Source organism: Saccopteryx leptura, chromosome 3 (assembly GCF_036850995.1).
Source record: "Saccopteryx leptura isolate mSacLep1 chromosome 3, mSacLep1_pri_phased_curated, whole genome shotgun sequence".
NCBI classification, from domain to species: domain Eukaryota; kingdom Metazoa; phylum Chordata; class Mammalia; order Chiroptera; family Emballonuridae; genus Saccopteryx; species Saccopteryx leptura.
The window spans coordinates 104,323,807-104,339,187 of record NC_089505.1 but is presented as its reverse complement, the minus strand read 5'-3'; the positions used below and the strand labels follow the sequence as shown (position 1 = coordinate 104,339,187).

The following is a 15,381-nucleotide window of genomic DNA, read 5'->3' as shown; positions in this document are numbered from 1 at the left end:
AAAGCAATCAATGAACAACTAAGGTGTCACAACGAAAAAGTGATGATTGATGCTTCTCATCTCTCTCTGTTCCTGTCTGTCCCTATCTATCCCTCTCTCTGTCTCCGAAAAAAAAAAAAATCCACGGTTTTTTTCTCTCTCTCCCTAAAATTGATAAACAACAAAAAAAATTTTAATTACACATTTAAAAAATAATAAGAATATGGGTCTGTTGTAAAGATTAATTAACATTAACCTGACCAGGCGGTGGCGCAGTGGATAGAGCGTCGGACTGGGATGCAGAGGACCCAGGTTCGAGACCCCGAGCTCACGAGCTTGAGCGCTGGCTCATCTGGTTTGTACAAAAGCTCACCAGCTTGGAGCCAAGGTCACTGGCTCCAGCAAGGGGTTACTAGGTCTGCTGAAGGCCCGTGGTCAAGGCACATATGAGAAAGCAATCAATGAACAACTAAGGTGTTGCAACGCACAATGAAAAAAAACTAATGATTGATGCTTCTCATCTCTCTGTCCCTGTCTATCCCTCTCTTTGATTCTCTGTCTCTGAAAAAAAAAAAAAAAAAGATTAATTAACATTACCTAAAGCACTTTGGATAGCGCTGACATATAAAAACTCAATAAATGAGTTTTTAATTTTTTAGAAGGATACTATAGTCTAATGTCCTAGAAAGATGTTAATAATAAAAATAGGTATAAACCAGTATATACAGAATATTTTTATAAGTATTTCTGATATACAGAAGTTTACAAAAATAGACCACAAGGATCTATACCAAAATAGAAACACATCTCTTTTAATAGGATTACAAGTTATTTTTCTTATTTTTGTATTTAAATTTTTTTCAATAACAAACATGCTACTTTTATGAGGTAAAAAGTATCATCTCTACTGAAATTAAAACTAAAAACTGTCATTTTTTTTCCTCCAATCGGTAATGAATTAATTCCAAAGTAGCACAGTAATGGGGTAGAGTCAGAAATACAGACATTTCCCTTCACAGTCTTTATTATCACACAATATGAGCTCAGCCTTATTTTAAAAACCTCATACACAAATGACAAAACAATTAAGAGATTTTTCTTCCCAGAAGCTAATTTATCTCCATTTTCCCTCTTTAGGCAGAAGGATTATGAAGATTCTCCATGTTTTTCTGAGCCTTTAATTTAGAAAAGCTGTCGTAAAAGGGGAACTAGCCACATGAGGAAAAAGAACCAATTAACTTTTCACCGTCCTCCTTCCTGAGGGAAGAGTGCCAGGCTGGCAGTCGGGCATTTATCATGTCTTCTTTGTAACAGGCGAAGACAGGCCCCAATGGCGGACGGACTGTCTTAGTCACATGAGCCGTTTGGGGTCTATTTTCTCTAGGTGAACTAGAGGTTTCAGCTGCTCTGCAAAGTTCCTCATGTCATCAGACACCATGTCCTGCCCAGCTGGTGCAACAACACTTAGTTCCACTAGATAGGAGAGTGACAAGGCCTCAGTGCTGTCTGTGTTCCCCGGCACCAGGAGACGGAAGATCTTGTACACCATAATCTTCATGATGCCCTTACGGAACAAGTGTCCCTTGGCTACAAACTCATGGTCCATGCGGAAGCCCATTTCCATCAGGAAGTCAGTGAGGTTCTCGGATGTTGCAATGTCCACGCAGTTTCGCACTAGGGCATGGCGGTTCTTGTCTCCCACTTCAGGCTGTCCCAGGTAGCGTAGATGCCAGGGTGCCCCCGCCCTATCCATGGAGCGTCGGGCCCTCAGAACAAATGGACTGGCCTGCTGGCCTTTAAGGAGGAACACCATCTCATGGTCAAGGAAAGTCTCAGGTTCCATGTTGTCACACAAACCACGAAGGCGATGGATAAGGCTCTCCAGGCTGTGATCTAAAACGCTTCCTGGAGAAGGAAAAAGCACTGTTGAGTCCCATCTTCCATTCTGGGTAATGCAATTAATAAAAGTTTGAAAAAACTTAAGTGAACCAAACACTTATTTGTGTGTGTGTGTGTGGCAGAGACAGAGAGAGTCAGAGACAGGGACAGATAGGGACAGACAGACAGGAAGGGAGAGAGATGAGAAACATTAATTCTTCACTGCGGCTCCTTAGTTGTTCATTGATTGATTTCTCATATGTGCCTTGAGTGTGGGCCTTCAGCAGACCGAGTGACCCCTTGCTCGAGCCAGAGACCTTGGGCTCAAGCTGGTGAGCTTTGCTCAAACCAGATGAGCCCGCGCTCAAGCTGGCGACCTTGGGATCTCAAACCTGGGTCCTCCACATGCCAGTCCAATGCTCTATCCACTGCGCCACCACCTGGTTAGGCTGAACCAGACATTTAAGTGAAGTGTTTTATAAAGCATACATGTAGTGTAGTATATGAGAGGGGTCATACTGCCACAATATTGTATAACATTATAAGAAAGTTAATCCCTTTTTCTCATTTTTAGAGAGGAGAGAGAGAAAGAAAGAGGAGCAGGAAGCATCAACTCCCTTATGTGCCTCGACCAGGCAAGACCAGGGTTTTGAATCAGCAACCTCAGTGTTCCCGGTCAATGCTTTATCCACTGTGGCTACCACAGGTCAGTTGGTACTAAGAAGTCTTCAGGCCTTCTCTAACAATGTTAATCTCCAGCAGGCTTGGGGCTCAGATTTTTATTTATTTTTATTTTTATTTTTTAAATATTTATTGATTTTTAATTTTTTTCATTTTTCCGAAGCTGGAAATGGGGAGGCAGTCAGACAGACTCCCGCATGCGCCCGACCAGAATCCACCCGGCATGCCCACCGGGGGCAATGCTCTGCCCCTCTGGGGCGTCGCTCTGTTGCATCCAGAGCCATTCTAGCGCCTGAGGCAGAGGCCACAGAGCCATCCTCAGTGCCTGGGCCATCTTTGCTCCAATGGAGCCTCGGCTGTGGGAGGGGAAGAGAAAGACAGAGAGGAAGGAGAGGGGGAGGGGTGGAGAAGCAGATGGGCGCTTCTCCTGTGTGCTCTGGCTGGGAATCAAACTCGGGACTCCTGCACGCCAGGCCGACACTCTACCGCTGAGTCAACCGGCCAGGGCCAGGGGCTCAGATTTTTTAACAGGCACAAGTATCTATTTAGAATGCAATACTATTCTTTTTTTTCTTTTTTAGATTTTATTTATTCATTTTAGAGAGAGGAGAGAAAGAGAGAAAGAGAGAGGTGAGGGAGGAGCAGGAAATATCAACTCCCATATGTGCCTTGACCAGGCAAGCCCAGGGTTTTGAACCAGCAACCTCAACATTTCCAGGTTGACGTTTTATCCACTGCGCCACCACAGATCAGGCTACTCTTTTTTTTTTAATACTACTCTTTTGTTGTCCTTTATTTTCATAATTATATTCTATTTCCAATAGCAAAAGTTTCCATTTATAGAAGAAATATGTTTCCTTTTTTATGTAATATATTTAAGTAAAGAGAAGGAACTGGCCCTGGCTGCTGACTCAGTGGTAGAGCATCGGCCTGGCATGTGGAAGTCCCAGGTTCAATTCCCAGTCAGGGCACATAGGAGAAGTACCCATCTGCTTCTCCACCCTTCCCCCTCTCTCTTCTCTCTGTCTCTCTCTTCTCCTCCTACAGCCAAAGCTACATTGGAGCAAAGTTGGCCTGGGTGCTGAGGACAGCTCCATGGCCTCCACCTCAGGTGCTAGAATGGCTTCGGCCGCAACAGAGCAACGCCCCAGATGGGCAGAGCATCATCCCCTGGTGAACATGCCGGGTGGATCCAGGTGGAGCACATGCGGGAGTCTATCTGACTGCCTCCCCGCTTCTAACTTCGGAAAAATACCAAAAAAAAAAAAAAAAAAAAAAAAAAGGAGAAGGAACTGCTTCACAGAAATATACCAATCTCTGTTCTCATCTTATTTATCCTCCTGGCAACACTTGACATAGTTGTTACAGATCATACCCATTTCTCAATCTCTTCTTCCCTTAGCCTCTGGTACACAACACTCTCCTCGTTCCTCACCTAACTCACTGACCATTTTATTCTTAATTTTTAAAAATTTATTGATTTTAGTAACAGAAGCAGGAGGAAAGAAAGAGAGAGAGAGACAGACTGGAACATTAATCTGTTCCTGTATGTGCCCTGACTGGGGATCAAACAGGCAACCTCTGTGCTTCGATATGACGCTCTTAACCAACTGAGCTATCCAGCCAGGGCTGACCATTCATTTTAAGTCTTCTTTGCTGAGTCTTCCTTAAAGATTTTCCCTAAATATTGGAGGATCCTAGGACTCAGTCCTGTGGCTTTAAATATCAGTTATGCCTGAGGACTCCACATTTATATCTCATGAACTACAGACTCATATGTCCAATTATGTACCCAACTTCTTCACTTAGATGCCTAATAGACATCTTCATCTCTTTTATTTTTTTAAAGATTTTATTTATTCAGTTTAGAGAGAAGAGAGAGAAGCAGGGGAAGAGCAGGAAGCATCAACTCCCATATGTGCCTTGACCAGGCAAGCCCAGGGCTTTGAACCAGTGACCTCAGTGTTCTAGGTCTATGCTTTTTTTGTTTTTGTTTTTGTTTTTAAAGAGACAGAGAGAGAGTCAGAGAGAGGGATAGACAGGGACAGACAGACAGGAATGAAGAGATGAGAAGCATCAATCATCAGTTTTTTGTTGCGCGTTGCAACACCTTAGTTGTTCATTGATTGCTTTCTCATATGTGCCTTGACCGCGGGCCTTCAGCAGACCGAGTAACCCCTTGCTGGAGCTAGCGACCTTGGGTTCAAGCTGGTGGGCTTTTGCTCAAACCAGATGAGCCCGTGCTCAAGCTGGCGACCTTGGGGTCTCAAACCTGGGTCCTCTGCATCCCAGTCCGACGCTCTATCCACTGCGCCACCGCCTGGTCAGGCCCAGATCTATGCTTTATCCACTGCGCCACCACAGGTCAGGCTCTTCATCTTAATATGTTCAATATGAAATTGCTGATTTTTCCTCCACGATCTTAATCCCCTTCAGCCTTCCCCAACGTAAAGGGCAACTCTGCTTCCAGTTGCCCAAGCCAAAAGCCACAGATCATCTTGACTCCTTTCTTTCTCCCACATCCTACATCCAATCCAAATTTTTAAAATATATGCAGAATCCAACCACTTCTCACTCCCTCAATCTCTTCCACTTAGTCCAAGTCTCCTCCATTTCTTGCCTGATTTTACAATACCCTGCTTCTACTTTTGCTTTCTTCTCTTCTCCATAACCAAGATGTCTCTTTAGAATAAAAGGCAGATAGATAATGACAAACCTCTGCCAAGAACCCTCCAATGGCTTCCATGCCACTCAGAATAAATCCCAAAATCTTTACCATCATCTATATGGACCTATATATTGTCTTTGCTACCTGTCCAACGTAATTTCCTTCCACTATTCCCCCTACATTACTCTCTCTGCAGCCACAGGGATCTTCCTGCTATTTCCTGGAAATGCCACATATTTAACAAAGTATTTCTCTTCATAGGCTCTTCCCTTAGTCCCTATGCTTAGAATGTTTTTCTCTCAGATATCTGCATGTCTCACCCGGTCACTTTCTTTAGGTCTTTGCTTGTGTCATATTATCAGAGAGATCTTTCTAATCACCCAAAGAAAATAGCGTATTTTGCCTGCCCTGTGGTGATGCAGTGGATAAAGTGTCAACCTAGAATGGTGAGGTCACTGGTTTGAAACCCTGGGCCTGCCTGGTCAATGCACATACAGGAAGCAACTACTACAAGTTAATGCTTCCTGCTTCGTCCCCATTTCTCTCTCCCCCTCTCTAAAAATCAATAAATAAAAATCGGGAAAAAAAAGAAAATAGCATATTTACCTCAAATCTCTTTCCATTTCCCTGCTTTTTCTTTTTCTTTTTTATTTTTGACAAAGACAGAGAGAGAGTCAGAGATAGGGACAGAGAGACAGGAAGGGAGAGAGATGAGAAGCATCATTTCTTTGTGGCTGCACCTTAGTTGTTCATTGATTGCCTTCTCATATGTGCCTTGAGCAGGGGCTACAGCAGACCGAGTTATCCCTTGCTCAAGCCAGCGACCTTGGGCTCAGGCCAGTGACCTTTGGGCTCAAGCCAGCAACCATGGGGTCATGTCTATAATTCCACATTCAAGCCAGCAACCCCATGCTGAAGCCAATGACTTTGGGGTTTCAAACGTGGGTCTTCCACATCCCGGTCTGATGCTCTATCCATTGTGCCACTGCCGAGTCAGGCCCTGCTTTATTTTTCTTTAGCACTATCGCCTCTATTTTTCAGTCATCCTTAAATATATTGATTTTTAGTTATCTTTCTTCCTCGACTGCTAATACTCCAATTCTAGGGACATATTAAATATTTATTGAATAAATCTGTTGAAGAAAAGAAAGCTATACTAATGTAACTATGGGAACTAGTTATAGTAAGACTCACTTGAATAAATTTTTGGAAATGGGTAGCGCTGAAGGAAAAGCCACAGATCAGGTCCCAGTAATCATAGGAGAGGAGAACATGGGAGCAGGGAATGGGTCCTATATACAATACATTGTGTCTTACATTCAGGACAGTGTCAGAAAAGTGTCTGTTCATTCTGCAAACATTTCATGAGCTTTTAGCTCATGTAACATATACTTACTGAATGCTGTGCCAGACACTATATGAAGAAGTAGGGGACCCTGCCTTCACAGAGACTATAGTTTAGTGGAGGAAATAAAAAATAAATAAGTAAACAAATAAACAGAAACAAAAAATAATAAGAGAGATAAGATAGAGAACAACTGGTGGGGGTGGATACGAGGAGACCTCTCTTAGGGGTTAGAGTAGTCAAAGAAGGTCTCTCTAAGAAAATGACAACTGAGCCTGACCAGGTGGTGGCGCAGTGGATAGAGCGTTGGACTGGGATGCGGAGGACCCAGGTTCAAGACTCCGAGGTCACCAGCTTGAGCACGAGCTCATCTGGTTTGAGCAAAAAGCTCACCAGCTTGGACCCAAGGTCGCTGGCTCGAGCAAGGGGTTACTCAGTCTGCTGAAGGCCCGCAGTCAAGGCACATATGAGAAAGCAATCAATGAACAACTAAGGTGTTGCAATGCGCAATGAAAAACTAATGATTGATGTTTCTCATCTCTCCGTTCCTGTCTGTCTGTCCCTGTCTATCCCTCTCTCTGACTCTCTCTTGTCTCTGAAAAAAAAAAAGAAAAAAGAAAATGACAACTGAGCTGAGACTGGAAGGACAAAATTGAGATGATTATTTGAAAAGCTGGAAAAAAGTATTGAGACAGAAGGATCATCAAATGCAAAGGCACAGAGGCAGAAAAAAGGGCTGGGGAATCCAAGGAAATGAAAGAATGGCAGTGTGGCTGAAGTGCCGTGAGATGGAATATGGTACTGAAATGAGGATGCGGCACAGGCCAAACACAGGCCTAACACACAGTCCATGCGAGAGGCTGTGTTTTATTCTAAAGTTATTGGGCAGCGATTAGTTTCACACTTTATTCTCCACACAAAAGAGAAGAACATGACTACATTTACATTTTAAAAAATCATTCCAGCCTGACCAGGTGGTGGCGCAGCGGATAGAGTGTCAAACTGGGATGCGGAGGACCCAGGTTCAAGACCCCGAGGTCGCCAGCTTGAGCGCAGGATCATCTGGTTTGAGCAAGGCTCATCAGCTTGGACCCAAGGTCGCTGGCTTGAGCAAGGGGTTACTCAGTCTGCTGAAGGCCTATGGTCAAGGCACATACATATGAGAAAGCAATCAATGAACAACTAAGGTGTCACAACGAAAAACTGATGATTGATGCTTCTCATCTCTCTCAGTTCCTGTCTGTCTGTCCCTATCTATCCCTGTCTCTGACTCTCTCTCTGTCTCTGTAAAAAAAAAAAAAAAAAAAAAAAATTATTCCAGAAAAACTGGTATGGACTCTTCAACAAGATATGGTCATGAGGAAAAAAAGTGGGGGCGAGGGTAGACTGGTCCAGATTAAGAGAGATTTAAGAGACACAATTATCCAATGTAATGCAAGACACTTGATTGTATCTTGGTTACAAAACACATCTTTGGCACAATTAGCTGGAAACTTTTTAATATGGACTAGATATTAGATGATACTAAAAATATATTATTAATTTTTTTTAGATAATAACAATGGTAATTTGGTTATGAAGAAATACATCTTAGCCTGACCAAGCGGTGGCGCAGTGGATAGATCGTCGGACTGAGATGTGGAGGACCCAAGTTCAAGACCCTGAGGTCACCAGCTTGAGTGGTGGCTCATCTGGTTGAACAAAAGCTCACCAGCTTGGACTCGAGGTGGCTGGCTCGAGCAAGGGGTTACTTGGTCTGCTGAAGGCCCGCGGTCAAGGCACATATGAGAAAGCAATCAATGAACAACTAAGGTGTCGCAACAAAAAACTGATGATTGATGCTTCTCATCTCTCTCCGTTCCTGTCTGTCTGTCCCTATCTATCCCTCTCTCTGTCTCTGTAAGTAAGTAAATAAATAAATAAATATCTTTAAAAAAAAAGAAAAAGAAATACATCCTTGTTTTTTTGAGATGTATACTGAAGTGCCCAGGGGTAACATGTTAGGAGGTCTAAAATTTTCTTTTCTTTTCTTTTTTCTTTTTAAGATTTACTGCAACGTTTATTCCTGTGTGTTCTTCCTTAGACACTTCCCCATATGCAGATGGCACGGTGCGCCAGGACCTTCCAGCATCATCCACATTCTTTCCCATCTTTATTTTTTAATTTTTTTAAAATTTTAACTTGTGTTTACATAGATTCAAGTGTCCCACCGAATATATCATCCCCCATCCCCGTGTTCCCCTTGGCCCCCTCCCCCCAATGCCTTCCCCCTTCCCTTCAGGATTTGCTGTCCTATTCTCTATAATGCTATGTTATGTTTATATAATTTCACTAATCTCTTTCCCTTCTCTGATCCCATCTTCTCTTCCACTTTTCCTCTAACTGCTTAAAGTTTTCTTTAAAAAAAAAGAAAAAACAGTGTAGCCTATGGTGATGCAGTGATAAAGTGTTGACCTGTAATGCTAAGGTCACCAGTTTGAAACCCTGGGCTTGACCAGTCAAGGCACATATGGGAGTTGATACTTCCTGCTCCTCCCCCTCTTTTCTCTCTAAAAATGAAAAAAAAAAAAAAAAAAAATGCTTGAACTGTGGTGGTACAGTGGATAAAGAATTGACCTGAAATGGTAAGGTCGCTGGTTCAAAACCCCGGGCTTTCCTAGTCAAGGCACATACAAGAAGCAACTACAAGCTGATGCTTCCCACTCTTCACCCCTGTCCTCTCACTTTCTCTCTCCCCTGTCTAAAATCAATAAATACAATCTTAAAAATAAAATAAATTTTAAAAAATTTAAAAAGCAAAAGAAAATGAAGCAAATATGGCAAAATGATAAAACTGAAATCTAGATGATGGAAATGGAGTGGTCACTATATTAGTTTATATTTTCTTTTTTTTTTTAATTTTAATGATTTTTTTAGAGAAATAAGAGAGAGAGAAAGGGGTGAGGGTGGAAGGGGGCCGGAGCAGGAAGCAACAACTCATGGTTGCTTTCCCTACGTGCCCTGACCAGACAAGTCCAGGATTTTGAAATGGCAACCTAGCATTCCAGGTTGATGCTTTATCCTCTTTACCACTGGTCAGGCTACTCTCTTTATGTTTGAATTTTTTTTTTTTTTTTTGTGACAAAGACAGAGAGAGTCAGAGAGAGGGACAGATAGGGACAGACAGACAGGAATGGAGAGAGATAAGAAGCATCAATTCTTTGTTGCGGCACCTTAGTTGTTCATTGATTGCTTTCTCAAATGTGCCTTGACCCAGGGGCTATAGCAGAGTGAGTGACCCCTTGCTTGAGCCAGTGACCTTGGGCGCAAGCTGGTGAGCTTTGCTCAAACCAGATGAGCCCGCGCTCAAGCTGGTGACCTCGGAGTCTCGAACCTGCGTCCTTTGCATCCCAGTCCAATACTCTATCCACTGCGCCACTGCCTGGTCAGGCTATGTTTGAATTTTATTATTTTTTTTTACAGAGACAGAGAGAGAGTCAGAGAGAGGGATAGACAGGGACAGACAGACAGGAACGGAGAGAGATGAGAAGCATCAATCATCAGTTTTTCATTGTGACACGTTAGTTGTTCATTGATTGCTTTCTCATACGTGCCTTGACCACAGGCCTTCAGCAGACTGACTAACCCCTTGCTCGAGCCAGCGACCTTGGGTCCAAGCTGATGAGCTTTTGCTCAAACCAGATGATCCTGCGCTCAAGCTGGCGACCTCGGGGGTCTTGAACCTGGGTCCTTCCGCATCCCAGTCTGACGCTCTATCCACTGCACCACCGCCTGGTCAGGGTATGTTTGAATTTTTAATAATAAAACAAGTTTCGGCTCTGGACAGTGGCTCAATGGATAGCAAGTCGGCCTGGCATATGGACGTCTTGGGTTTGATTCCCAGTCAGGGCACATAGGAGAGGTGACAATCAGCTTCTCTCCTCCTCCCTCTCCCTCTTCTCTCCCTCTTACCCCTCCTGCAGCCAATGACTCATTGGTTTGAGCATGGCCCAGGTGCTGAGGTTAGCTCCGTTGGAGTGCATCAGCTTCAGGCACTAAAAATAGCTTGGTATTGGAGCATTGGCCCCAGATGGGGCTGCTGGGTGGACCCGGTCTGGGTGAATGTGGAAGTCTGCCTCACTATTTCCCCTCCTCTCACCTAAAATAAATAGATAGATAGATAGATAGATAGATAAATAAATAAATAAATAAATAAATGTAAAACAACTTTTTAAAAGAAGACTAGCTGTTCTATGAGAAGAGACTTGTTCAGGCCCTGGCCAGAAAGCTCAGTTGCTCAGTGTCATCCCAATATGCTAATGTTGCAGGTTAGATTCCCAGTCAACACACATAGAAGAATCAATCAATGAATACATAAATAAGTGAAACAACATATCTATGTTTCTTTCTTTCTCTCTCGCTCCACTCTTTCTTTCTCTAAAATCAATAAATAAAAATTTTAAAAAAAGAAGAGACATGATCAGAAGTGCAAAGAGGCAAAAGCATGCTAAAGTAGTTCAGTCAAAGGATGATAAACCAGAGTGTGGTACTGTAGGTGAAGAAAAGACATTTAAAATATATTTTGTAGCCCTGGCTGGTTGGCTCAGTGGTAGAGCGTCGGCCTGGCGTGCAGGGGTCCCGGGTTCGATTCCCGGCCAGGGCACACAGGAGAAGCGCCCATCTGCTTCTCCACCTCTCCCCCTCTCCTTCCTCTCTGTCTCTCTCTTCCCCTCCTGCAGCGGAGGCTCCATTGGAGCAAAGATGGCCCGGGCGCTGGGGATGGCTCCTTGGCCTCTGCCCCAGGTGCTAGAGTGGCTCTGGTCGCGGCAGAGCGATGCCCCGGAGGGTCAGAGCATCGCCCCCTGGTGGGCAGAGCGTCGCCCCTGGTGGGCGTGCCAGGTGAATCCCGGTTGGGCGCATGCGGGAGTCTGTCTGACTGTCTCTCCCTGTTTCCAGCTTCAGAGAAATACAAAAATAAATAAATAAATAAATAAAATATATTTTTTAGCCTGACCAGGAGGTAGAACAGAGGATAGAGCGTTGACCTAGGACGCTGAGGACACTTTTTTGAAACCCTCAGGTCACTGGCTTGAGCTCTGGGTTGCTGGCTTGAGCTGGGAACATAGACATCTCATGAACGCTGGCTTGAGCTCAAAAATCACTGGCTTGAAGCTCAAGGTCGCTGGCTTGAGCAAGGGGTCACTGGCTCAGCTGGAGCCCCTAGTCAAGGCACATATGAGAAAGCAATCAACGAACAACTAAAGTGCTGCAGCAACAAGTTGATGCTTCTCATCTCTCTTCCTTTTTGTCTGTCCCTGTCTCTCTCGCATGCATGCTAAAATAATTAATTAATTAATTAATTAAAGAAATATATATTTTGGAAATAAAATGAATAGGACTTAGGGATAAACTAGATGTGGGATAAAGTAAAAAAATGGAGATTGACTCCTGAATGCTTGGCTTGAGCAACTGGTGAATGACAGTGGCACTTAACTGAGATGAGAAAAGACTGAAGGAAGGGCAGCTTAGGAATTAAAATAGCCTGTTTCATTCCTCTGAAGTTACTAAATAAATTATCTTAATTAAAGCCTAAACTCTTCCACTAAATATATGACCTTCTGAAATCATTACCCTTTTTGGGTCTTGAGTTTTCTCATCTGGGCAAGTTACTTTACCTTTGTCTCCTGATCTGTAAGATGAAGCTAATAATAGTATCATAGAATTATCATGTGATCCAGTAAGCCCACTTTCAGGTATATATCCAAAATAATTCAAAGCAGAATCTTAAAGGCATATGTGTACACTCATGTTGAATGCAACATTATCACAACAACCAAGAGGTGGAGGCAACCCAAATGTACATCGGCAGATGAACTGATAAAGAAACGTGGTATGATCTGACTAGGTGGTGGTGCAGTGGATGGAGCATCAGATTGGGACATGGACGACCCAGGTTCGAAACCCTGAGGTTGCTGGCTTGAGTGCGGGCTCATCTTGCTTGAGCATGGGCTCACCAGCTTGAGCGTGAGGTCGCTGGCTTGAGTGTGGGATCATGGACATGACCCCATGGTGACTGACTTGAGCCCAGGGGTCACTGGCTTGAAGCCCAAGGTTGCTAGCATGAGCCCAAGGTTCCTGGCTTGAGCAGGGGGTCACACATTCTGCTGTAGCCCTCCAGTCAAGGTACGTATGAGAAAGCACTCAATGAATCACTATGGAGCTGCAACAAAGAGCCCCAACGAAGAATTGATTCTTCTCATTTCTCTCCCTTCTGGTCTGTTTGTCCTTATCTGTCTCTCTCTCTGTCTCTCTTTCTCTTGTCTCTGTCACACACACACACACACACACACACACACACACACACAAAAGAAATGTGGTATGTACATATACAGTAATGGAAAATTATTCAGCCTTAAAAAAGGAGATCCTGTCACGTTACAAATATGGATAGACCTCGAGTACATTATACTAAGTGAAATGTCAGTCATAAAAACAAAAACTGTATGATTCCACTCATGTGAGATATCTATCTAAAGTGTCAAAATCAGAAACAGAAAGTAGAAAGGTGGTTGCCAAAGGCTGGGGGAAGAAGGAAGGGGAATTCGGGTTTAATGGGTACAGTTCTGCAAGATGAAAAAGTTCTAGAGATTGGCTATACCAATGTGAATATAACAACACTACTTAAAAATGTTTAAGATGGTGGGCCCTGGCCCATTGGCTCAGTGGTAGAGCGTCAGCCTGGCATGTGGATGTCCCAGATTCAATTCTCAGTCAGGGCACACAGGAGAAGTAACCATCTGCTTCTCCACCACTCCCCCTCTCACTTCTCTGTCTCTCTCTTTCTATTCCCCTCCTGCAGCCATGGATTGATTGGAGCAAGTTGGCCCCTGTGCTGAGGATGACTCCATGGCCTCCGCCTTAGGCTCTAAGAAGAGCTTGGTTGCTGAGCAACGGAGCAAAGCCCCAGATGGACAGAGCACTGCCCTTTACTGGGTTTGTCAGGTGGATCCGGTGGGGGCGCATATGGGAGTCTGTCTCTGCCTCCCCTCTAACTGAATAGAAGAAAAAAATGTTTACAATGGTAATTTAATTTTATGCATTTGTGACCATGATTAAGAGTAAAATTTTTTTTTTAAGTTATCTATTGGATGTTAGAAATGATGTAGGCTGCCTTTGTATAACAGCTTCTCATCTCCACAGGTGAACAGAAAAGGGGAAAACAAGCTCCCTCGTTTACTTACCCTGCAGCAGGTACTCCATCATGTTAATAGTGCCTCCAGTGACAGGCATCATGGTGACAGGAGGTGCCTCCATAGTGTCTGGTTAAGTTAAAGAACTTAGACTGGACTAGGAGTCCCCAGTCGAGTAAAACACAGGATACACCTGGAGAAGAGTTACATTTGTTAATATATCAGAGTCATGGAGACACCAGATATGCTTTTGTCATTGGCCTTGACATCAAAAGATTCATTCATCCATTCAAAACTTTTTGAGTTACTGCTATAGGCCAATTTCAGGAACTGATGATACAGATATACAATGGAGACCTGATCATGGAGTTATAGTACAATACTCTAGTCTCAAGGTCTGAAACCTCTAACATTTTAAAACATTTTATTTTAGAGAGAAGGAAACATTGATTTATTTTTCCACTTATTTATGCATTCATTGATTCTTGTATGTGCCCTGACCAGAGAATCGAACCCACAACCTTGGCAAGTCAGGATGACACTCTAACCACCAACTGAGCAAGGGCATTTCTGTGCAATCTTGAGGAAGTCATCAAACTTCTCACTCTGAGATTCAATGTCTTATTATCTGGGGCCAATGATATTTTAAAAACCCCAAGGCTTTGTGGCTGAAATGATAACATTCAAAAGAACTGAATGGTGACTTAAGGGACACCCTTCAACTTATAGATGAAGATATTGAGACTCGGATAGGGACCCAAGGACACACAACAAATAGTGGCAGAGGCTGGAGCATACAACAGTCTAGGCCTTCCGCCTCTCCCAGGATGCCTTTTAAAGCGAGCCAGGCAGAAGCTGTTCTTTCAGGATGGTATAGGTCCTCCTAAGCCAGCACCGAGAACACGTACCCACTTACACCAGAAACACACCTCCCCGCGCCCTGTAGCCTCTTCTCGCAAAGTGGGCAGTTATATTCACCCAAGCACCTCGGAGATTTTGAGAGACAAGTAGCCCCTAACCCTAAAGTTAAAGCCCTTCGCACGCCCTCGGCACACCCTCCGCACAGTGCAATACTTCCTCTTCCTTTTCTAGCTTCCGGCAAGAAGCCGAAATCGCGCAAACCTCTCATTTCCGTCCCGCAATGTAAGGGTGCCGAGAGGGATTAAAACTTTCTCTTAGTCCAGTAAGCAGAAGCGCATGCGCAAGGTGCGATGCTGCTATGAAAGATGGCGGCCTGCTTTGAAGCGTTCTTCGGGGCGTTACCGGCGGCCGGGAGGGGGCCGGGAGGAGAAGTTTACGTCATGGGCCATCCTCCCGGAAAATATTTATTTTTTTCCAGTTTCGACAACCCCTGGAGATGTTTTTGTCTGGGAAATTTCTTGGAACTGACGGGGGGAAAGAGAGCTTGGGGCAGGAAGCTGCCGAAAAAAGGGGAGACTCTTATAAAACACTTTTTGTTGGGTACCCGAAGGTGAAACTGGAAGACCCCCCTTTACTGCTTCGCATAATATTATGAACAACTAGGGAGCTCAGCAATATACGTAGTATTTGTTCACTTTGCTGTGCATATTTTACTTCAATTTTAAAATACAGGGAAATAAGTAAATACAAGGAATACTGAACCCTGCTTACCTGTCAAGCATATAAGATATGGACGAAGT

General features: G+C 43.8%; 1 protein-coding gene and 1 long non-coding RNA gene across 8 annotated transcripts in view; both read right to left on the bottom strand.

Annotated features, from left to right (window-relative positions):
• Window positions 1–15,381, bottom strand: part of LOC136399856 (uncharacterized) — a 194,104-nt gene that overhangs the window by 153,547 nt on the left and 25,176 nt on the right. The window lies entirely within an intron of this gene.
• On the bottom strand, window positions 978–14,931 carry MED18 (mediator complex subunit 18). Of its 7 annotated transcripts, none has more exons than XM_066372077.1 (3): window positions 14,699–14,931; window positions 13,772–13,913; window positions 978–1,884 (listed from the first exon to the last, which is right to left on the bottom strand). In XM_066372077.1, the coding sequence occupies exons 2-3, from the start codon at window positions 13,842–13,844 to the stop codon at window positions 1,331–1,333; spliced, it is 627 nt and encodes a 208-aa protein (XP_066228174.1). In that variant the 5' UTR covers window positions 13,845–13,913; window positions 14,699–14,931; the 3' UTR covers window positions 978–1,330. The 7 variants fall into 7 exon arrangements, with proteins under 7 accessions (XP_066228174.1, XP_066228175.1, XP_066228173.1 ...); XM_066372078.1 differs by having other exon boundaries at window positions 14,776–14,931; XM_066372076.1 differs by having other exon boundaries at window positions 14,785–14,931.

Coding starts and splice junctions, on each gene's coding strand:
- MED18 (XM_066372077.1), bottom strand. CDS start 13,844: ATGGAGGCACCTCCTGTCACCATGATGCCTGTCACTGGAGGCACTATT. Junction 1,885..13,771: donor GATGGAGTACCTGCTGCAGG/GTAAGTAAACGA, acceptor TTCCTTCTCCAG/GAAGCGTTTTAGATCACAGC.